Source organism: Dioscorea cayenensis, chromosome 18 (assembly GCF_009730915.1).
Source record: "Dioscorea cayenensis subsp. rotundata cultivar TDr96_F1 chromosome 18, TDr96_F1_v2_PseudoChromosome.rev07_lg8_w22 25.fasta, whole genome shotgun sequence".
Classification (NCBI taxonomy): Eukaryota; Viridiplantae; Streptophyta; class Magnoliopsida; order Dioscoreales; family Dioscoreaceae; genus Dioscorea; species Dioscorea cayenensis.
In genome coordinates, this window is record NC_052488.1 from 20,712,120 (window position 1) to 20,735,532 (window position 23,413).

Below are 23,413 nucleotides of genomic sequence, written 5' to 3' on the forward strand. Positions count from 1 at the left end.
GGTTATTTAGTAGTTGTTGTGGTTTTTTTTTTTTAATAAAACAATGATTTATTCATTTTTATTATTATTTTGTTTATAAATGGATCAAAGTCTACTTGTTTTGTTGAACGGAAGATTTAATAACCGAAATAACATAATCTAATTTATTGAGAAAAAAACGATGAATGAATTGAACCAACTGAATTTTGATTATTTTAAATAAAAAGGTTAAAAAAAACTAAATAAAAAAATTCATTCTAATGGCTTGCGACTAATGAGCTTGCTTTGCCCAAATAATAGTGGTCATGAATATTAATATATTAAGGATTATATTATTATTATTATCATTATTATTATTATTATTATTAAATAAACATATTCACGTCCAGCACTCCATCTAATTTGTTTGAATTTTTAAAAATTCGAAATTATTTAAACAAGACAAATATTTTGAGAAAAAAATATATATATGAACATAATTGTAAATCACCAGCAAGAAAAGTATATATATAAAAAAAAAAAATTCAAACCAAATATGACGTGGTCGAATACATTAAAAATTTGTTAAATTGATTAATCGGACTCTGGTTGGGTTCTATCTGCCGCACCTGAATTCAGTTGGATCCGACCCGTTAGCGTCAGTAATCGGACTCGATCATGAGATGAGTTACCTCCCTCGAACCCTCGTTGTTTTATAACCTTATTCCGTTCGGCGGTGACCAGACCTCGAACTTCGTCTTGTTTATCTGGGCCTTGGAAGCCGGAGAACTTTGGGAGCAGAGACGATGGGAAGGGTTGAGCCGGGGGAACCAGGCGATGGCGCCGGCGCCGGCGCTGGCGAAGTGGGATCAAGTTCGCTGGTGGTGGCGGAGAGGAGTTTCCCACCGGCGGCGCAACCGGAGATTATGCGGGCCGCGGAGAAGGACGATCATTACGCCTCATATGTCCATGACGCCTGCCGCGATGCGATTCGCCACCTCTTTGGTTTGCAATTACTTGAAGAATTCTATTTGTTTTCATATTTGTTATGGTGTTCGCCAATTTATCACTACTTTTCCTTGATAAATTTGGTGTATTGGTTTGGGTTTCAGGAACTAGGGCTGCTGTTGCATATCAGAGCGAGGTTAGTGTTCGTTTATAATTTGTATCAATCTCTTTATTCTAAATGGCTTGTTTGTAGTAGCTCTGTTGGTTTTCTAGTTTTGAATTTTGTTTTTTTGTTAAATTTTTTTTTTTATTAAAATTCATGTAAAATTGGAAAGAGTGTGAAAGCGGAAAGCTTTTGATAAATGCTGAGAGCTTGGTTGGAAAATTAAGCCTTTCGCAAGTTTGTGCAATATGTTTTATTTAGCAGATTTTGTAGGGGAGGCAATTTTTGTTATCTTGTTATTTGTGGAGACTTATGAACTGCTGACAAGCAATGAATAAATTACAAGGTACTCAAAACAGATTTTTGAAACCTAAATTAGCTCATTTATAACTGAATAAGTACATCACATTATCATTGTTTTGGAAGTTTTGGAGTAATAGCATCATGTCTCAACATATCTTGCTTTTCTTTTATAATGTAATTGTAGTTTTTGTTATATTTTTATTGTACTAAGCTGGTCCAAATCTTCTTCAGCCTGATTTCATCCTTTCAGTATGAGACATTGCGTGACTTTGCGTTTGGTGCATTGCAGATCAAGCTGTTGGGGCAGGCACTTTACTACATGCTAACAACAGGATCTGGGCAGCAGACATTGGGAGAAGAGTATTGTGACATATCTCAGGTCGTAGTTTAAGTTTCAAGCACAATTTTTTGTCCAGCTTGTGAAGTGTAATTTGTCATACACTACATTATTTCTGATTTGCTGTTTTCTCCCTTCATTTTCTGTTTGTTCTTTTTTCCTTTATTCCCCAATATTTTATCTGACACTATTTGATCACAAGAACAGTTTATCTTCTGCATAATATGTGGGAGTTAAATTCTCCCAAGGGTGTACCCTATGATTATGATACTCTAAAAGCCTCTGTTAAAAAGGCCCCTTTTATTTGCCATTGTTTTCTTCTTTCAACTAGCTTGTTCCCATAGAAAGTGTGATGGTCTTAAACCATCTGACGTAGACTTTTGGTATTGTGTATGATAAACTTACAGAAGTTGTATATAATTTTTTTTTAATTATCATTATTTCATTATTTTTCATGAATGATCATGCTGGCTGGCTGACTGATATCCACCTATCATTTTTTGACAATAATTGTTGGCAATGTTAATAACTTTATAATCAACTTATATGTCTATATTTTGACATATTTATTGCTTTTACATTTTAGAATCACTTTATTGTTATATAATTTAGCATTACATGCCTATTGTCTTCACGCAAATGTTGGTTACTACAGGTTTTACTTTTTTTGAAATTGATGTGTATTCATGCCTATGTTTTGCAGGTTGCAACTTCTTATGGTCTTCCACCTACACCTGCTAGGCGTGCTCTTTTCATTGTTTACCAGACAACAATTCCTTATCTCGCAGAAAGAATTAGGTTGAGTTTTCCCCTGATTTATGATCACTTCTAGGAAGTAAACATATCTGTACTTTGGTAAATTTTTTTCTTAAAATTCTCTGAATTATCTTGCGCTCACATTTTTTGTTCATATTTTGTAGTTCTAGGATGACTGCTCGTGGTATTCAATTGGCTGATGCTGCATTTGATCAGATGCATGCGAACACCAGCCATGTCAGTGGAAGTGGTCAAGCACAATCTTCCATGCTTGCTGATGGTTCATCTTTAACAGGCGTGCGTACATCAGCTCTTTCAAGGTTAAAAGAGAGAGTCAACAATTTATGGTTGTGGACAGTTCAGAAGTGGCCTATGGTATTTGAATCTGATTTCTGGATGATTTTCTCGTTCTTTCCTTTTCTAGTGTGGCATAGCCCATGCATATATTAACAATCAAAGGGCATGTCTTCTCTTCTTTGGACTGAACAGTATAACCTCATATTTTGCCCTGATAATGTCTAATAGGTTCTTCCCTTTGCCTGTGAAGCCATACAATTGGCTCTCCGTGCCAACCTGATGCTCTTTTATTTTGAAGGTGATTCCAGATCATGGAAATGATTTGCCTGACATTTGGTTTTTTCCATAATTGTAAATTAGTGTATTGTGCCTATAGATGGTATTTGATTTGATGTTCCTCAATGTTATTGCCCTGTTATTTCATGCAATGTTTTTCATGATACATAATCTTAAAGTTTCATTTGCTATCCAGGCCTCTATTATCATATATCAAAGCGTGCAGCAGGCATACGCTATGTATTTATTGGGAAGCCATTGAACAATCGACCTAGGTATGTGCCGAAGATAGATCTTTTTAATTTTTCTAATATGGGAAGTGGCGGTTGCATTTATTGAGTTCACAAGCATCTTAAAGCACCAATTTGCCATTTGCATGGATCGACATTATTCTTTCCATATACAAGAATTTTTTTCATCCTATATTTTCAATAGTGTATATGCTTAGGTGTGTCTCATTCTGATCTCAAATGCAGGTATCAAATTCTAGGTGTTTTTCTTCTCATCCAACTTTGCATTCTTGGTGCTGAAAGACTACGCAGGAGCAATTTATCATCGGTCACTACTACTGTAAATCAGACAGCACTCGGAAGTCAATATTCTTCAACAGGTTATATAATTTTATATGGTCCCTACTTATTTACATTTTACCATTTTATTTAATTCCTGACACTTCCCTGTGTCAGCTATAGCTTGCAACTCTTCCCTGTGTCAGTTCTAGCTTGTAATTTTTTTTCATGATGGATTTGATCAGCTCATTGTGGTAGTTTGGAAAGTATGAAAATGGTCCTATTGAAGTTTAGGAAGATTATGCAGCATGCAAGCATCGACTGGAATTTTTTTTTTTTAAAAGGACAATAAAATGTTGTTTACCATCTGCATAATAATTATTCTGAAATTATTCCTACATGTTGCTTCCTATTCAGCAACATTTACTCATTCTTTGAAACCCTAATTACTTTTTTGTGGGTTGAGATGGGATGACCTTTCTCCTGGTGTCATTTGCATTAGATGTAACATCATTGTAAAGTTAGCCCTCTAGAATCCTTCTTTTTTGCCACCAAGTCATTTTTCCAGAGGAAAGTATCTTTGAACACTTATAATAAGCATGTCCAGATAAAAGGCTTTCTTTGTTTCAGAAGATATATTTTTCAGAATCAGTCTTCCCTCCATCCCCGTCCCCAACCAAAAACAACCCTAATTACTAAATGTTGCTCCTTATCCAGCAACATTGATGCATGCATTGAAACCTTAATTACTTCTTTGTTGGTTGAGACGGCATGATCTTTCGCCTAGAATCCCTCTTTATTGCCACCAGGTCATTTTTTGGGTGATAAGTATCTTTGAACACTGATAATGAGATTGTCCAGTTAAAAGGCTTTCTTTGTTTCATAAAATTCATTTTTCAGAATCAGTCTCCCCCAACCCCCACAACCCACTTCTCTGAGTGCAGTATTGGTGATATTCTTCTTTCGATTGTATCTGCTGCAGGACAAGGGTTACCTATTTTGAACGAAGATGGTGATTTGATCGAAATTTCTAACATTAACACTGGCAGCTCAACCTCTGCTTCCACGTCCACTTCAGAGGTATCTCAATTTCTTTCTACTCAACATCTCAAAATGTTCTCAGGAGCACTGTTTCATTTCATGGTGGAAATGGAAGTTCATGTTTGTATGGAGTTCTGAAAATTTTTTACCTTGTTCATTTCAGTCTCAAACATCAGGTAGTATGAGCAAATGCACTCTCTGCCTCAGCAAGCGCCAACATCCCACAGCCACTCCATGTGGTCATGTCTTTTGCTGGTACTCATCTCTCTTTCTTTTAAAGGATAAGCCTCCAATATAAATTGCAGTTTCTAACCTTGTTTTTCTCCTTGTGAATCCTGATATGCAGGAACTGCATCATGGCGTGGTGCAATGAAAAACCCGAATGTCCTCTTTGCCGTACGCCAATGACTCATTCAAGTCTAGTTTGTATATACCATTCAGATTTCTAGTCTTGCTACAATTCATTCTTTTGTTCTTTACCACCAAAAATGGAAGGAAAAGTGGGAGTGTATGTCCATTTGATCTACAAATCGAGATGCAAGGAAGAGATTAATTCAAGAAAGTTCACTTAAGCACCACCTAACAGCATGCTGATTTCTGTATTTCCCTTGTTCCAGCCATGCTGATAGTGGTTCACAGTTGAACACTTATTAGATTTTAACTTGGGTGATATTACTATCTTGTAAGCTGTATACATTAAATTCAGGGCCATTGTTTCCTGAAACCTGTGTAACAAATGGAAAATTTTATCTATGATATCAGAAAAGAAACTTCCAACTTTTTATACTTTGAGCACATGTGGCTGTTGAATGTATACATAAATACATCACCAAATGCAACACTCATTAACAATGTTTCAGGAAACCTGGAAAGTACATATTATTGCGTGTAAACAAGCTCGAGCATTTGAAGAGACACTATATAATAAAAGCTCAATTGTAAGCATACAAATCATATTGACAGGACAAGAATGATCATTTGGGATTCCTCGGTGTTCTTGAGCTGTGTTGCAAACCATTCTTTCCAGTTGGAAACCTTCTCATTTCCATTGGCCACCTGGAAATAAAGAAAATGACCAACATGAGTCTCATTCTCACTTCTAACATGAGTTTCTCTTTTCCACTGTGTATATATAGAGCAAAACATGAGTACATTCTGTAGGAAAAAAGAAAGCTAAACCTCCAGGATCAATCCTTTCTGAGGAATTGCGTCGAGTGCCTCTGCACAAATAAGTGCCGCATCCTCTTTACTCAGTTTCCCCTTCCCAGCTACACCCTGAAATTGTAATTGAACAAATTGAACAAACCAAAACATTGCTATTGATTTTGCATGCAGAATGCTAAATATATCAGAAGGAATTAAACAAGCTGATTTTGGTTGGGCAAGAAAATTTTGGATGAAGTTAGAATAGAAACCTCCCCGAAACTGAACCCTTGTACACCACCCGGAGAATTTTGCAGCATACCAGCTCGAATTATGGTGTATGCTATGCCGGATTCCATCACTGCTTCTTCATCTTGCTTGGCCCTCTCCCTGGCCTTGCTAGTCATGATGGCTTGAATTCCACTGCTGCTTTTGTAAACCGCCAACTGTGACCTTATTACAGTCATAGAAGTAGATGGGTTACTACAGAAATAATACATAAGTCTGCAATTGTAAATTCAAGTGATTGAGGAGAAAAGAAAGAACCTGAGAGAGGAGAACAATGTGTTCCACATCCTTCATCGAGCCAATGCTCGATAAAAAACCATCCTGTGAATAGTATGTAATGTTTAAAACACTTCTAGCACAATACTATGAATTTAGAAAAGACTTGTACATACATACATTTGAAGGGCAAATTATTGCTCGAACATTTCTCATAGTCTTTGTGAGGAATAACTTGTCACTTTTATCTCCAACAACTGGCTTCACATCAGAAATATGAAAACCGAGTATGCATTAAATGAAATATAGATGGAATTCATAGGAAATTCAAGATTTAAATGATATCACCTCAACATAAGATCCAAAAGCATCCACAGATGCTTTCTTGTCCTTGACAAGAGCTTTTATTCGAGCTCTTTTAAGAATCAACGACAGTATTACCATCTGCATCAATATACCACCAGTATAGCCTCAACAAAACAAGCACAAAAGGTCTCTTAACTAATTGTTTAGTAAATTAGAATGAAACCTACTTCTACAAGTTAAATTTTCAGAGAAAAAGTCTTCAGTAATTTCTTACTTGACCCATTTCACTTTCTCCATCTGTTACAAGTACACAGTCCCGAACTTCTTCGATCTCTGTGCAAATGGCAATGACAAAAATCATCAATTGGTTTTCTTTGGAAACAAAAGGGAATAGGCAAACCTACTGTTACCTGGAGATTCATCCTCCTCCTCAAGACCGCCATCTTTAGGAAGTAGATCAGGTGCTCCATACCATCTTCTGAGTTTAGGACCACCTGCAAATGACAATCCACATATATTGCAGCTTGTCAAAATTGCAATAGTCTATCATCAAGCAAGTACTACCAAATGATATCAATTTTTAGTAGAAAGCATCGTGAACTTGTTTTACATGTATTTTATCTTGTTATTATTCAACTCAAATGAGATAAACATTAACCCACAGTTAATTAGTCCGTATTCCAAAATAGCATCAAGACTACGTAAGGACTCAAATATTCAGAATCTTCATACTCTAGGATAGTTTTCCATATTCTATACTGATGTATGTTATCCTCAGATAGCACACAAAATCTTCATAAAACTACACTGACATAGATGGTCCTGTCACAGATGATATAAAACTGAATGAAATACCTTCAGTTACGACTACCATCAAGCAATCACTGTCAGTGGCACCATTGACATATAGATGGAACAATAAGGCAGGCTAACAACACAAAGCACATTTTCATAAAATCTTCTATCTTATGGTTAAAAAAAAATCATTTATGAGTCTCACTAAAAGCTATCAATCTTGCAAACAGAAACAATTGGTCACAGATTTGGTAATTGCAACAAAGGGCATCACCCTAAATGTCATTTCGAAGAAGGTTTTCCACTATGAAGTTATGAACAGAAGACACTTGATCAAATTTCATAAGAGAAAGCAACACATGATAATTAATCAAAATTCAAGAAGAATGAACAGCCTGATCAAAAAATTGCTCCCATTCTCACCTAAAAAAATGCAACCAAACATAGGAATTGAAATCAAATTACACTTTCCTTTTTTCATTCAATTCCATTTCATTATACTAAAAACTCTCAGCTATTCATTCCACAAACTCAAACAACCACCCACTAACGCCATTTCACGCTAGGTTTTCCATCATGAACCGAAGAAGCTCAATCAAATTGCAGAAAATAAAGAAACAACGTACATACAATTAATCAAAATATAAGAAGAAAAAAACACTGCAAATCAAGGGCTAAAAGCAAGTACCTTCAATGTAATCAAGGATTTGGTCGGTAAAGCTGGCATCTTTCTTCTCAGAAGCGCCGCAAAGGAGGCCATGAGAGGATCTTCTTCTTGGGAGGAGAACAAGAGGATGATAAAGAGATCTACGCTGAGAGAGAAGAGAAGCAGATGAGAGATGGAGAAGATGAGCCATGGAATTGAGATTTTCGCGGGAAGTCGTCAAAGAACCGGTTTTTATGGTTGGCTTTCCAGATAAGGTTTCGTCTTTACAAATAAATAAATAAATAAAAGAATAGAAGAAGAAAAAAATATTTTTAAATTAGAATATAGATTTAAAATTACCTGGGAATACTATATATTTTGTTGAAATCAATTATATATTTTAAACTTTTAATAAAAACTATTGAATTATTTTAAATATATATTATAAATATTCAATATATTATAAAATAGATTTTATATAAACAAAAGTGATTTAATCCTAAGTCAAAATATTACAAATTATTTTAAAAAATAAATAATAACTAAATTAAAAATAAAAATAAAATGACAAATAATTTCTTATATTTGAGTTGCATGTAAAAAATCTTTTTATTTTCTTAATAAATGTCTTTAAATTTGACAAAAGTTAGAAATTATCCTAAAATGATAATTAAGTGCTGATCTCGAGGCATGTGAACGGTGTTTCTTTATGATTACATCTCGCCCGTTAGATCTTCCATTCTCCTCCAACCCATAAAACCCCAATTTCTTTAGTAGTTCCCTCCCTTCGCGCTAGGGTTTACAGAGGGTAACACCGCCGCGAGAGCGCTGCCGGAGAGGTCGATTTCTTCTTGATTCTTCCCCAATGGCGACTCAAATGAGCAAGAAGCGCAAGGTTTTTCCCTTTCTGATGTTGAATTCGGTATTTTTTTTGGCTGATTTTTGTTTCGTGGATCTTTGGAATGTAGTTCGTGGCGGACGGCGTCTTCTTCGCGGAGCTGAACGAGGTCCTCACGAGGGAGCTTGCTGAGGATGGATACTCTGGCGTTGAAGTCCGTGTCACACCCATGCGTACCGAGATCATCATCCGGGCCACCCGCACCCAGAACGTTCTCGGTGATCTTTCATTTATCTCCTTAGATCTGATTTCTAGGATTTTAGTTTTTTTTGGTTTTATTGGATTCAATCTTCAGAAACTGGATCCCTAAGAACTTGGAGATTAGAAAAATGTGGCTTTGGCCCCCTTTTGTGGGATTTCTAGGATATCAGTTTTGAGAACTTGATTATTGCGCATTTTAGGTGAGAAGGGGAGGAGGATTAGAGAGTTGACCTCGGTTGTTCAGAAAAGATTCAACTTTCCGGATAATAGCGTCGAGCTCTATGCTGAGAAGGTTAATAACAGGGGTCTCTGTGCCATTGCACAAGCTGAGTCCCTTCGTTATAAGCTTCTTGGGGGCCTTGCTGTTAGGAGGTTTGTGTTTCTTTCCTTTTTCCTTCTTGTGTATCCTTTTACTGTTATTCTGTGATTTAGCGTCGGTTTGCAACATTATATTCCTCTAACAGATCTTGTTACTTAGAATGACTGTATTCACACGTCTCTTGCAATGAAAATGTTTGCGTTATACTTGCCCTTCATCCTGGTTATAGGTGTTACTTGAAATTATTGGTTTAGTTCCCAAATAGTTTTTTGACAATCATTGAAGTTGAAATTAGTGGGTGGAGAGGTTTATTAAATTTAGTAGCTGTGTAATGCAAATGACTTGGAAATACCTTTTGGCACCGAATCACGTCTTATGTTTCTGTGCCCTGTGTTTTTGTAATTTTATTTTCTTGGCACCTGTACTGAAGTTTTGTCATCTGTAAAGCAAAATGGTCTATTCCACACCAAGTTTGTGTTGAAGATGACTAAAGTGCCCATGCGTTGCATTTTGTTTAAGTCATGAAACAGACTATTGCCTTTCATGATGTTAAGTTTGGTTTTGGCAAAATATGGTTGCTTTGTTAAGTAGGTGAGGGTTTGCAGCTGCTTGGCTTTCAATCTGTTTCACTGACTCATAATTGATAAGATTCATTTTTTTGTCAGCATCATTGCCATCCCTATTTAGTTGACTGATACACGTCTTTCAGGGCTTGCTATGGGGTCTTGAGGTTTATCATGGAAAGTGGAGCCAAAGGGTGTGAGGTATGTATTTTAACATTTAACTTAATAAATATTGTTCTGTAATTATTATTTTTGTTCTTTAGCGTGACCTGCTGATATTTATGCTATTAATTTCCTAGGTGATTGTAAGCGGAAAGCTCAGGGCACAACGTGCCAAATCCATGAAATTTAAGGACGGGTACATGATTTCTTCCGGCCATCCTGTGAATGAATACATTGACTCTGCAGTGAGGCATGTTCTCCTGAGACAGGTTAGGCTACATTTTTTCCCTGTTAGTCTTCCGTTCTCCTGTTAAAGATTTTCTTTTGCTACTTATGGGTTTTATTGATATTATTTGGTGGAAGTTATTTTAATTGATGCGATGCGGAGAATGTGTACTTTGTTTTTTTGCATCCTTTTGAATTTTTATTGTTGAGTCATCCAACTGTTTTCTAGTTTCTCTTTTATGCTGTAGCCTCTAATTCTTATTTGTAGAGTTATCTTTCAGTTGAAATTATCTAGCCTACTGTTGATCTGTAGTCGTTTTTGTTTGTGTGGTTATCTGAGTTTTTATTGTTTGGACGTCTGTTGGTCATCTAGGTTCTCTTGTTGTCTGCCTTGTTTTGGGATATCAACTTTTACCCTGTTAATGATTTCAAGAACATGGATTTGGAGTTGGAAGTTTGTATCAGTCCCCAATCTACTTAATAACCCTTGTGCTTTCTTCATTGTTTAGGGTGTACTTGGAATCAAGGTTAAAATTATGCTGGATTGGGATCCAAAGGGTAAGCAGGGCCCAACTACACCTCTGCCAGATCTGGTCACTATCCATGCTCCAAAGGACGAAGAAGAATTCGCAAGACCTCCAGTGATGGCTACAGAAGTAGAGGTTCCAGTTGCCTGAGCTAAGTAGTGTCAATGTTGGAAGGCCTTGTTGGCTCTTCTTTTTGACTCTTCCTCTCTTTGGACTTTCTTTACCAGAGCAGCTATTTTATAATTTCTTTGTCAGGCCAAAATTTTGGTTCTTTTATCATCGGAACTCTTTCCATTATCTGAATTTTCTTTGTCTGTTCTTTACTTGTCTAATTGCTGTTCTCTTTTATTCTTATGGTCTATTGCGTTTGATGATTGTTGGTAGTTGTTCAGATTCTTAAAGCTGCTCCATTCCTTTCTTCGTTTCCTTGGAGTGAATAATATTTCATGAATGTTTTTGCTTTGTTCAGTTTTGTATTAGCCTGCATTTTGTGATTAAAGACAGCTTTTCCAGCCATAAGAATGAGTCAACTCTTGCATCTTCTGGGCAGCTGGCATCCAAAAGTGGATAAGTTTAATGTTTGGCTTTCTATTTGACCATTTGCAGAACTATGCACTTACAGCATGCAAACTTTTGCTGAAACAATTTTTTTTTCCATTCTTTTAGTGAGCATCTGCAGGATTGTGTGTATCAGTGCTATGCTCTATTATGCATACCTGCCGAAAGTGTTTCCTGCCAGATTAATTCTGGGGAAGATGGGCAGTTGAGTTCTTGCACATCTAATTGTGAATCTCAACAATCATCTTCCTCATATTTTTTCTGCCAGAATTCAATATATATGCGGTGATATTTTTGCAAATGCTGATAAACTAGGATTGAATTGATCAGTTTCTTATTCTCACTTGGAACTTTGTTTTGCGTTCATGACTTTTTAAGAGTTTCATGACATTGACATACTCTAGATTAGCATTTTCAGTATGTCTGGTATTGCAGTTAGACAAAGATATAAAATGTTTTGACAGCCCGATTTGCCAGCAGGTTGTATACATGCTTATAACATGGTTTTGTGTTGAAGAACTTTTGCATATTTGCAAAGCGTGCCCTGGGATGTAATATTCTTTATGCAGAGCAATTGTTTTATTTATTCCAAAAAATTTCCATGGTGTTTTGTTTGACAATGGAAAATCAAGCATGGATCATTGGGTTTTCATCTTTTTGATTAGTGATATAGGTTTTTCTAGCCACAAGAATTGAGTCGGTGCTCAAAGCTTCTGGCATCCATATTTGTACTGATCAATCCAAAAGCGGATAAGTTAAATATTTTTGTTGAGCTTTCAGTTTGACCATATCCAGAACTGCATCATGCAAACATATGCTGAAACAATTTGTTTTCCTTTATCTCAGTGAGCATCAGCAGGATTGTGTATTGGTGCTATGCTCTATAAAGCATACCTGCCCTGAGTGTTTACTTGCTACATTAATTATGCCGAAGATGAGCAGTTGAGTTCTGACATCTAATTGTGCATCTCAACAATCATCTTCCTCATGTTTTTTTTTGCAAGAATTCAGTATGTATGTAGTGATATTTCTGCCATGACCAGGATTGAATTGATCAGTTTCTTTTTTGGTACTTGGAAGTTTGTTTTTCTTTGGATATCAGATTGCTTTATATCATTGCTTTCATAACTCTTAGAAGTTTCATGAGTAAAATGTTTGATGTTCTAATTTGCCAGCAGGTTGTATACATGCTTACACCATGCATGATGAAGCTGTAATTTTTCTTTTCGCAGATCAATTGTTATATTTATCCTAAGAAATTTATCGGAATTTTTGATTGAAAATGGAAAATCAAACATGGTTCAAAGAGTGGACAGGGTTGGCTGTTTGATTGTAACTTGAAGATGTTTCTTTGGTTATAATGACCAAATATCTTTAAATACATCACTTTTTCTGGCTTTGGTTATCTGTTAAAAAACTGGTGGTTTTGTTCAATGTTACTCTATTTTGTCCATCACTGCTGACCAGTTGCTTCTGGTGCCAAATTGAATATTAGTGTGAAATTAAATTTTAACAAGAGAATGGGGAAATGGTATCATGATATCATCTTCATAACATCAATTCCAATAATTAAATAAGCAAATGGATCATCAATATCTGGGAAAGGGACGTTTGGATTGTGAAAGAGAAATACACTAAGGAGGAAAACTTATACAACAATGAGACTGGGGAGACACACCGCAACAAGATGCAGTTGTTCATCATTTACATATCACTAGCCATTGTTTCAGCTTCGTTTAACAGGATCAAAATTGGCCACTGCAACGACAGCCCCGACGATGACCGTAAGCACAACGCCGCCTGCCACAATACTAAGCAAGAAGTTCTTCAGAGATGGAGAAATCCCCGGCTGTGCTGCCTCTGCCATCTCTGGTATCACCAGCGCCGCTGTCATAGCTGCCGCTGTCAATCCAGTCATCGCCTTCTCATTGATTGATGATGATGCTGTGATGATCTCGACACGGTTGCTGGATTTAACATTGCTTCTAATGGACCTGGTGTTCAGCTTAAATGGACTAAAGAACTCACCGGAGCCGGCTAACTGGGTAACTCTCTGGCTAACTGGCATTGCCATGGTGTTTGCTACTGTCACCATTGCCATGTTGGTGTTCACTTCTGTTTGTTTGCAGAATGCTAGAGATGTTGAATAGGGTGGTGCTTACAAACAAATGATAATGAGATGAATGAGTTGCCATGTCAGCATCAGCATCTGACGTGGTGGATCCTCGACGAATTAATGGAAGATAAGCTTATCTTTATATCTATCCTTGTGGTTCCAGCATGGCCAACTTTGTTGGCTAGTTCACACAACATAATAAAGTTAAAATGACTTCCATTGTTACATTCACTAACTAACAGAAAGCCATTTATGGACAGGTTGATATTTCAAAATCTGAATGCACTGATATCCTGGGAAAAGCTCTGGAAGATGAGCATTGGTGAGCTTGGACCTCCGGTTAAGTTGCCGACATTTTCTGGGCTTTGGTTGAGTGTTTTTGATAAGGATTTGTGCCACGGCACGGCGCTGGGTACTGTTTGTTGCAGGCTTCATGCCAGCCATTTGGAGCTCTTTCTCGATGTCGACCATGTCTTTCGGCAGTTCAATCCCTCTGAACATCTGCTTCAAATCATCATCCACTGTCATCATCACTTTCGGATTGTTCGGATATGCAATGTCCTCCTTTGAGTCCATATTGGTCACAATCCATATTTGATCTGCTGCCTTCAAAGCCTGGAAATTGAATATACGAACAAGAAAGACAATTATAAAACCTTGCTCTGTTACAATTGTAATCTGTATTATAACAAGAAGACATTTCTTTGAAGTATTCAATGGGAAGAAATCTGGTTAAATTATATATATAGAATTAAAAGAAGGTGCCTTCAAGTCCTCCATGATTGTTGGGTATGCATCCTTGACATCCACAACAGCAATGCCATCAGGAAATTTCCTTATCAGAGAAAGCAGTTCTGCTTTTCCTTTCAAATCATGCTTCCTCTGTAGAAAATACAACAATGAGCTACCCGAATCGATCACCGGAAAATAGCAGGGTTCATTCATAGTGTGTATTAGTTTTAACTTGTGTTCTAGATGTTATATACGTAAATAGTTCTGATAATTTGGTGTATCTCATGTAACAAAATACAAGAACAAACATGGAACAACACACATCTCATGAAGGAACTACCAGCAGACTAGTTCTGAAAGATCATGCAAAATACGAGATCCTCGAATTCTTTGAGTGAATTAATACACACACTGCTGATCAGATGTTTGTGATCAACTCTAATTATTTTCACGCAACTTATTTTCACGCAACTGTAAAACATGGTAAAATTTAGAATAAAAAGACTTCGGTATAGAGCATGAAGATCTCGGTTACCTTGTAAGAGAAGCACTTTCCGTCGTAATTCACTTTAGGATTATTCTTCAAACTTTCGAAAACAACCTTGTTGCTACTTATATCTACATTGCATGCTTGGTTGATCTTCTCTGGCGTAAGAGCTTTCCTTGTCTGCAGAAATACCAAGACAACAAAATTACATTCACAGTTGTCCATGAAACTATGACAATGGTCAAAACACAGAATATCACAGTATCAAACAACCAGATAACACTTTAATTAGCTATTTTAGAACCATAAGACGTTGATTGATCCATAAATACTATCTGATTATTCCTCCCCACAAAAATTCAATTCTACTACATATGCAGTAATGAAAGGTGTAATAGCAAACACAAAACAAAAGCAATACACTATAATGACATATATAATCACATAAAGATAAAGTTTATTCATATATACTCAAGCTTCAGTTTATAAGTCACAGCACATGAAAGGAAAAGGTAAGAATAAGAAAAGGTACATTACCTCCAAGAGTAAGTCAATGACACGCTTAATTTGAGCTCCAACAGGCAACTGTTCTATGGCATCAATATGTTGTAGTCTTTCATTATCACCAGAGAATTTCACACTGGGAAAGGTTGCCTGCCTCTTCTGATGCTTCTCCATGAACTTGTTAAGCCTTTCTTGCATTGCTATTTTCTAAAACAAGAACACAAACAAACGTTTCAAATTGCCGGAAAAATTAACAACACAAATTATACATAACCTAACAAATTTCCCTGTGTTTTTTTTTTACAAGCGACAAACACAGTATATACATGAGAGGTATGCACACGATCGGAACCCCAGCCGGGGACGGGTAGTTTGAGTTGGGAGTTCGCACCCACAATTGACTATCCATTATCATTATTGCTTTTTAATAAGACTTGAACTCGAGATCTTTTGAATATCTTACCCTAATTTTTCACAAGAAGATCGAGTACTGCTAACCTATGATTATGCTATGATCATTGATTATGTCGAAATTTTAAGAAGTTGACAAATAAAGAATTCAAGTGTTGTGGGAAATAGTGGAAGTAACAAACTCAAAATAGTTGAGCCGATAATAAATTTGAAAGCAAGATACTAATGCAGAAATGAAAGAACACAAATAATCAAGTGAAAACGTCAAGATCGGGTAAAAATCACATGCCAAAGAGAAGAAAACACCAGTAAAATAACTACCTTTCACTATTTTCACAAGAGTAGTTTCCAAAAGTACTTCAAATCAAAACAAGATTTACTCAATTTTGGCTCAAGGCACTATCCTTTATTTCTAAATGAATTCAAGCAATTGCTTTAATGTATCCCAATTGGTCTCAAAATTATAATAAAATCTTTAAATTTAAATTCAAAAATTCTGTTTTTAAAATATTTAAAATAATAGATTTAATTTGTCCTAATTGGTCTCAAAATTATAATAAAAATCTTCAAATTTAAACTTAAAATTTTATTTTTAAATGAATTCAAACAATTGCTTTAATGTATCCTAATTGGTCTCAAAATTATAATAAAAATCTTCGAATTTAAACTCAAAACTCTATTTTTAAATGAATTCAAACAATTGTTTTAAAGCTCTCAAAATTATAATAAAATCTTTGCATTTAAATTCAAAACTCTATTTCTAAATGACTTCAAACAATAGCTTTAATCTATCCTAATTGGTTTCAAAATTATAATAAAAATTTTTGAATTTAAACTCAAAACAATAGCTTTGATCTATCCTAATTGGTTTCAAAATTATAATAAAAATCTTGAAAACCAGTAATGACGTTATTTTTTTTATAATTCTAATTAATTTAGGCCAAAAATAGCATGTTTTCGTGGGAGAAGTCAACAACATAATGATAGAACGTAAAATAGAAAGCAAAAATAAGATGACATAGAGCATTGATTTTTTTGTTTTTTCAAAGAGGGAGACAGAGAAAAGAAAAAAAAATAGGGAAAAAAATCCGACCTGCCGGATTCGAACCAGCGACCTAAGGATTTCTGAAGGTAAACCAACTACAGTCCTCCGCTCTACCAACTGAGCTAAGGTCGGTTTCTTGTCTTTGGGAGTATATAAAAGAGTTTTTTTATATTAAAACTCCCAACTTTATTTCAATTTTAATTTTGGTTTGATGAATAGGATATAATAAAAGTGGATAAAATATATTAATAATGGATAAGAGTATAAAAAGATATTAAAATGATAAGCTTATATCCTATTTTGTATTAAATGCTCACATAATAAGTAATCGAATATCATTTTGTTATAACATGATATTAATTGTACGTAAATTGATAAAATAAACCTTTTTAATATAGGTATATATATATATTTTTTTAAAAAGACTATTTTGGGCCTATCTTGTTATTGAAAAGCTTTTCATCTAAGCCTTATAATTGGAAGAAGAAGAGATATAATGAAACCCTCGTCGTTAAGAATATTTTCATTAGAGTATGATGATTAAAAAAGAGAGAGATGTAATGAAACCCTAGATGAAGGAGAGATATTAAGTAAAATGGAAAAAAAAAAAATTATTTTTTATCATATGCTACTGATTTCTATTCTGACCCACCCCATAGAATTAGTTATCACTTATGAGATGGTTAGAAAATAAAAAGCTACCGTGTATCAATAGAACAAGGCCATCATATCCTTCTTTCACCAACCAAAAAATAAAAACGTAGCTTATCCTATTATATCCTTCTTATTCCGTCCTGAGAACATGATATATATATATATATATATATATATATATATATATATATATATATATATATATATATAACAATTTTAAATTTGATAGAAATCTAAAATTGAATTAAGATGGCGCTGATCAAAATGAAATAGGGTGAACTCATTTCTAAGTGCTTTTTAACCTCACATGTTTCTTTTTGTCCTTTATTACTTTTTCAAGTTTTGTCATATATATTTATAAAATCTTTGAAATTTTAGAACTATATAGTTAGTCTAAAAACCTTTCCTTGATTATAAAGTATCAATCATATGGATATTTTGTGGGAAAACCAAATACAACTAAAAATTTAAAGGAGTTAAGTCAAAACTTTTTTACAGATTCATAACATATCAAAGTGTAACATGCACACACACTAAAAAAAAACCCAACCCCATTTGTTTACTTAGCTAATAAAATCTATGTAGACCCAAGAGTGAGTGCATCTCCTTTGCCTTGCAAGCTGCCAGTATTGTTTATTAACTTTTAATAGTATATGTTATTAGAACATTAAACCTTAAAACATACACCTTTGTTTTTGTTCCCACGTGTGCTCATGGCTTTATCCAGACAAAGCACAAGGGCAAACCCCTAGAGGGACATAATGAATATTAACAACCTAATGATCTACAGACAAACCAACAAACCCTTCTGTGACATGCTTCAAATATTTTAATTGACTGTTAATTACCCCAAACTCTACAACAAGCCCATAGATTGAGTTTTTTTTTTTTTAGTTTCCATCTCATGGTAATAAACCACACCATATACATATTATTTTTATATCAATTATGTAATAAGAGCGAGTTAAACCTTCACCATGTCATGTGAGAATCAAATGCGTTGCATGATGATATTTTTATTTTTATATTTGTTTTGTAAAATGTTGACAAATCATAAAAAAATATATAAAAATATAAAATTAATAGTTCAACACACATGTATTCTCACTTTATATAAGTTAAGGTTCAAAATCCCTTCATTGACAAGGACATGAATGCCTCACACATGAGACCGGTGCTAATAGACCAAGAAACTCTGTGTATTGTGTAATGCTTATGTCTTCATGTTAATACATAAATATAGTGAAGTTTGAATAAATCATTGTTTGTAAAAACATAAAGTATGAATTAGTAACTTTTTTATTTCCAACTTGATTCTTTTCTGAATAAGTTTGACAGTCTAGATCTTCATTTTTTTTTTTAAACTCAAATTTCAAATAAAATTAATTATTAGGTAAAAAAACCATCATGTAATAAAGTATCCAATTGGATCCTAAAACTCAAAGCTAATTTAATATCTTTAATAATGAGAAAGAACGAAAGAAAGAAAGAGTTCAATGGAACTACAAGAGAAAAAGTCCGTTACTTTAATTTCATTGGTCTCTAATTTTCTTTAATTCAGAACCAAACAGATACACTTTTCTTTTGAATTCAAGGACTTAAAAAGACCAAGAATGTTTATTTTCCAAAGACATAATAATTCCCTACTTAAACAGCTAACATTAATACTTAACCACTACCTCAAGTACCTAAAATAAATAATTAATTAATTAAAATAAATAATGGGGGATCCCTTACTTGAAACGAAGGTTTTAGTATCCCTATAAAGTTAAAAGGCCAGTGTTTAATATTTAAAATTAAAAAAGAAAAAAAAAAGAAAAAGGAGGAATATTTAAGCAAAAATAAGAAGAGAACCCTCGTGTGTGTGTGTGTGTTTTTTTGGCCATTGCCATTGCCCCTAAAAGCTTGTAAAGCGAATCCATGAATAGGAATCCATGTCCCTTGCTTTTCTTATCTCTAATACTTCTTTCTTTTTTTTATTTTAAAACTAATGGATACGTACAACACCAGCAAGCATGCTTAGTAATATAAATATATATATATATATATATATATATATATATAGTATATATGTATAATTTTTTATTTTATTTTATTTAATTTGTAATTAATTTATCAAGACATGCATGATCAGCCTTGAAGTCCAATCCATGAATTTGGTTCCTTTCCAAATAGGTCTATGGTTCTGTTATAGAGCACGCTATACTGTAGAGTGGTCCTATTACAAACATAGCACATTAATACTAACCCTAATGGGGGAGTGGGTGATTGGCAAAAAGAACTTTTTTTATTAATTTAGTTTATTGCTTTTTTTTTTTGTCTTTGTTTATATTTTATTGTTATAGAATAAATCAAGTTTATTTAAGCAACCACAATTTCTAATTTTAAAAAAGAATTAGTATTTCACTTTCTTTTAATTCAAAAATCGAGAATTTCATCTTCTAGCTTGTTTATATCAATAAGTAATAACATTTTTTTTTACAATGTGAAGATTAATAAAAATTCTTAATCTATTTTTTAATAAAAATAATTTATCTTTTTTTTTAATCTTAGTTTTTTGTTTATCTGCTAAGCCATTAATAGATCACGAGATTTGATTTTGTATTAATCAGCTTTTCTAGGTTTAGTCTAGTAACATATATATATATATATATATATATATATATATATATATATAGCTAAAGCAGTCATCTATGCGACGTTCAGTGAAGTCGTCGCAAATGATCTACTGATCTTTTTATAGAGTTGGATGGGTCGTGATTGATTCGATTCTTGCTCTGAGATTGATTGGATGGTTCGGATCGAAAACACTTTGCAGATCTCGACTTTTCTTGTGCTTATAAATGAGTACTGCGAGTATTCGCGATTCGCGAGCGATTGTGCGGTAGTTGGATTGAAATCCGGCGCGTATCAATGTTCACGATTACGTGATCACGCGAGCGTTGACGAGATCGTCACCGTATATATATATATATATATATATTTGATAAATTGATGATAAGCATTTTTTTTGTTTGAGAGGTTTCGAACTATGTATTGGTTTCTAACAGTATGGTTTTTTTTTCTCCTTTGTTTCTAGTTTATTTTTTTTTATATATATAAAAAAATAAACTAAATATTAAATATTAAAAATTTAAAAAGAACACAAAAGGAGAAAACTCCTTGATAAAATCACCCTTCTTTTTCCTTCCATCAATTTCCATTCTTTTCTTTTCATAAAAGAGAGAGAGAAAGAGAGAGAAGTGTGTGCATGTGTCTGAGTGTCTCCCCTTCATTCTTTCTCTATAAATATCACCTCATTCTCCATCCCACCACCTTCTTCCTCTCTTTCTCATCCAAAAACCCTTTTAGTTTTAGCCTCCTTCTTCTTCTTCTTCTTCACCTCCTCCTCCTCAATTTTTATCCAAAATATATATATATATAATTTTTATTTTTAATAATTTCTCTTATAATTTTTTTTTACTTCTCAATGGAAAAACAAGCATCACGCCGAGCACGTGACACGCCGTCTTTCTCATCCTCCCTCCTTGACGCCATCTACCGCTCTCTCGACGACGATCCCAACGCTACCTACGATCCAATCACTCGCCAAGCTTCTCACCACCCTGTTCACCACTCTCTCCCCACCAAATACAACCCGACTTGCTCCATCGGTAACCACACCGTACCGGTGACCCGACCCCGCCCTTGTCGGATCCTTAAGTCGAGTTCTAGCTCCTCCGATATTTCCAGCTCCGCGGGTTTCTCGTCTTCATCCGAACCCGAGTCAGGCCCGGCCCGGCTCAGACCGATCCGAACCGGTGGGTTACGGAGTGGACCCGCTAAAACCCGACCCGTTTCCCCGCCGCCCGATAAGAAGAAGACCGAATCCGTTAAGAACCTGGGTTAGAGATCCGAGAAGACCGAAGACGCCGGCTTCGCCCGGCGCGAGGCTCGCTGGATTCATCGGCTCACTGTTCGGCTCGTCGGCAGCGAAGAACAGTAAGAAGCCGGCGGCTACGGTGAGGCGAGCCGCTGGTGAAGACTCAGCGTGCTCCTCGGCTGCTTCGTTCTCAAGGTTGGGCTTGAGCGTGACGCCGTCATCGAGAGGTGCTTCTGACGGCGTTAAGAGGTCCGTCAGGTTCTGTCATGACGGCGTCTCAGCCACCGTTGGGAAGGTGGCGGCGCGGAAGGTGGAGACGAAGCGAGGAGTTCGTGGAGATGAAGAGAGGGATGACGTGGCAAGCGATGGGAGCTCGGATTTGTTTGAGCTGGAGGATCTGACGGTTGTGGCTGGCTGCTATAAAAATGAACTCCCGGTGTATGGGACGACGAGTTTGGGGGGCAGTCGCGTCATTTCACATGGGCTTATGTTTTGACAGATTTTTTTTTTTTTGTTTTTTTTAAGTTAAAAATTGGGAAGAATTGTACTTGTGGGTTTCTAAGGGTTTTCTTTTTTTACTCTCTTGATTGTGTTTAGGTTTGGGAATTAGTGTGGTTTTTTTTAAAAAAAAAATTTGGAATTTAGTTGGGTATTTTGGATTGTAAATGGTGGTGAGAAATTAAGTTAATATATAAATATAAAGTCTTTGTTGTTGTACCAGTGTAACAAATCTGCACAATTTTTTTCAAAAAAAAAAAAAAAAACAAATCTGCACAATAGTGTCATGCACTGCCAAGGCTCAGAGACTCTCAGAGTGTACATTGAAGACTAGAGTCATATTGAAAGTTGGCAACTATTTTTCCTTTTTTTAAAATATATATTTTATTTATACGAAATTGTGAAAAATGAGAACTTGCACATAAAAAAAAATACTATTATTTGAATAAATGCTATAAAGTTCAGTTGTCCTTCCATGGAACATATATATATGTGTATATATATATATACATATATAACAAATAAATTCTTAGATTTAGTTCAGACCACCATCTTAGGATTTATCCAATAAATTTGAACTTGCCCGGTTTTTGCATTTATGAATTCATTTAAACAAATTTATGTCGGTCAAAACTAACAGTAAAGTTCCACGGACAATTAAATGATGGTGTCTGATCATATACAATTTATTAAAAATTTAAACATTTTGACTATATGAACCTCAGTAACATCTACATTTTCCCTTTTTATTATTAATATTAATATTAATATTAATATTATGGCTAAATGTGACCTTTGCTAGTGGAGAAGATAGAAAGAGATGGTGGTGTGTGAATGGAGTCGGTGCTCATGATGGCAAATATTAGCAGCGAAATCCGAGTATTATTTGGGCTATGATTATAATATCAAGCTTTTGGATGCTTTCAGCATCCTGCATCTCTATCGGTCAAAAAGGAAATAAGAACCCAATCACTTGACATTACTAATCGAATTTAGAGATCTCAATTGGATGTCTCTGTTCATTTGGATCCGGATCCGAGCTGGTCATTTCGTTTCCGTAACTCGATCCGATCAGACCCGACCCGGTAAGATGATATGGACTTTGCATATTTATTGAAATCCCAATGAAAATGTACTGAAAAGCATATATAGAGACTCTGTTAAAGGTACAGCTTTCTTATCTTTGGATTCGTTCATGAAAATACAACCTTTTCTTTTTAATATTTTTATCAGTGTTTTTCATGCAGGTATATTTCCAAGTTATATGATCAAACCTTGGTGCCTGTGTGCATGCTTTTGCTATCACTACATGCAAATACAAGACAAGAAAAAAAAAAAAGTTAAAATGAAATAAAAATGAAGGAGAGAAGAAAGATCATCAGTTGGAAGGGACGATTCATAGAGTACACAAAACAAAACAAAACAAAGCAAAAAAAGAAAAGCATGAGGTTTTTGATAGAAGATAAGATAGAGAAAGGGGGCATGGAGAGGAGCAGTCATGGTCTGAGAGACATAATAAGATTGGTGATCCCGAAGAGGAAGAGGACATGTCTTCTTTTCTTTATCCTCTTTTTCTTTTTCCCTCTTCTTCTTTCAATAAAGCAACAAGAAGAAAAATATAATTTTCTTTAAAAATAAAAAGGAAAAAAAAAAAAATCAAAAGTCATGC

General features: G+C 34.9%; 5 protein-coding genes, 3 non-coding genes and 1 pseudogene across 8 annotated transcripts; 5 read left to right on the top strand and 4 right to left on the bottom strand.

Moving 5' to 3' along the window:
- The first annotated feature begins 705 nt into the window (after positions 1–705).
- Positions 706–5,066, top strand: LOC120282510 (peroxisome biogenesis factor 10). The gene is made up of 11 exons (XM_039289332.1): positions 706–963; positions 1,071–1,102; positions 1,662–1,751; positions 2,413–2,507; positions 2,630–2,840; positions 2,991–3,060; positions 3,235–3,313; positions 3,515–3,648; positions 4,530–4,627; positions 4,752–4,843; positions 4,935–5,066. The coding sequence occupies exons 1-11, from the start codon at positions 765–767 to the stop codon at positions 5,035–5,037; spliced, it is 1,203 nt and encodes a 400-aa protein (XP_039145266.1). The 5' UTR covers positions 706–764; the 3' UTR covers positions 5,038–5,066.
- Positions 5,056–8,239, bottom strand: LOC120282512. The gene is made up of 9 exons (XM_039289333.1): positions 8,025–8,239; positions 6,952–7,035; positions 6,816–6,874; positions 6,584–6,679; positions 6,416–6,496; positions 6,278–6,340; positions 6,004–6,177; positions 5,768–5,863; positions 5,056–5,644 (listed from the first exon to the last, which is right to left on the bottom strand). The coding sequence occupies exons 1-9, from the start codon at positions 8,191–8,193 to the stop codon at positions 5,540–5,542; spliced, it is 927 nt and encodes a 308-aa protein (XP_039145267.1). The 5' UTR covers positions 8,194–8,239; the 3' UTR covers positions 5,056–5,539.
- A 503-nt stretch (positions 8,240–8,742) lies between these two features.
- Positions 8,743–11,345, top strand: LOC120282518 (40S ribosomal protein S3-3-like). Its single transcript, XM_039289342.1, has 6 exons — positions 8,743–8,877; positions 8,951–9,098; positions 9,282–9,453; positions 10,110–10,164; positions 10,263–10,394; positions 10,860–11,345. The coding sequence occupies exons 1-6, from the start codon at positions 8,848–8,850 to the stop codon at positions 11,025–11,027; spliced, it is 705 nt and encodes a 234-aa protein (XP_039145276.1). The 5' UTR covers positions 8,743–8,847; the 3' UTR covers positions 11,028–11,345.
- A 204-nt stretch (positions 11,346–11,549) lies between these two features.
- On the top strand, positions 11,550–11,693 carry LOC120283203. The gene has a single exon (XR_005543198.1). It is a non-coding gene; the product is annotated as a small nucleolar RNA snoR135 (small nucleolar RNA).
- Positions 11,694–12,287: 594 nt separating this feature from the next.
- On the top strand, positions 12,288–12,428 carry LOC120283204. The gene has a single exon (XR_005543199.1). It is a non-coding gene; the product is annotated as a small nucleolar RNA snoR135 (small nucleolar RNA).
- Positions 12,429–12,969: 541 nt separating this feature from the next.
- Positions 12,970–13,594, bottom strand: LOC120281765. Its single transcript, XM_039288461.1, has one exon. It carries the CDS (start codon positions 13,534–13,536, stop codon positions 13,162–13,164), a length of 375 nt encoding a protein of 124 aa, XP_039144395.1. The 5' UTR covers positions 13,537–13,594; the 3' UTR covers positions 12,970–13,161.
- A 145-nt stretch (positions 13,595–13,739) lies between these two features.
- On the bottom strand, positions 13,740–15,689 carry LOC120282903. Its single transcript, XM_039289733.1, has 5 exons — positions 15,579–15,689; positions 15,308–15,481; positions 14,819–14,950; positions 14,317–14,433; positions 13,740–14,166 (listed from the first exon to the last, which is right to left on the bottom strand). Exons 1-5 carry the CDS (start codon positions 15,687–15,689, stop codon positions 13,783–13,785), a joined length of 918 nt encoding a protein of 305 aa, XP_039145667.1. The 3' UTR covers positions 13,740–13,782.
- A 1,083-nt stretch (positions 15,690–16,772) lies between these two features.
- TRNAY-GUA lies at positions 16,773–16,862 on the bottom strand. Its single transcript is given in 2 exon segments — positions 16,773–16,808; positions 16,826–16,862. It is a non-coding gene; the product is annotated as a tRNA-Tyr (tRNA).
- A 3,910-nt stretch (positions 16,863–20,772) lies between these two features.
- LOC120282399 lies at positions 20,773–21,916 on the top strand (annotated as a pseudogene).
- Positions 21,917–23,413: the final 1,497 nt, after the last annotated feature.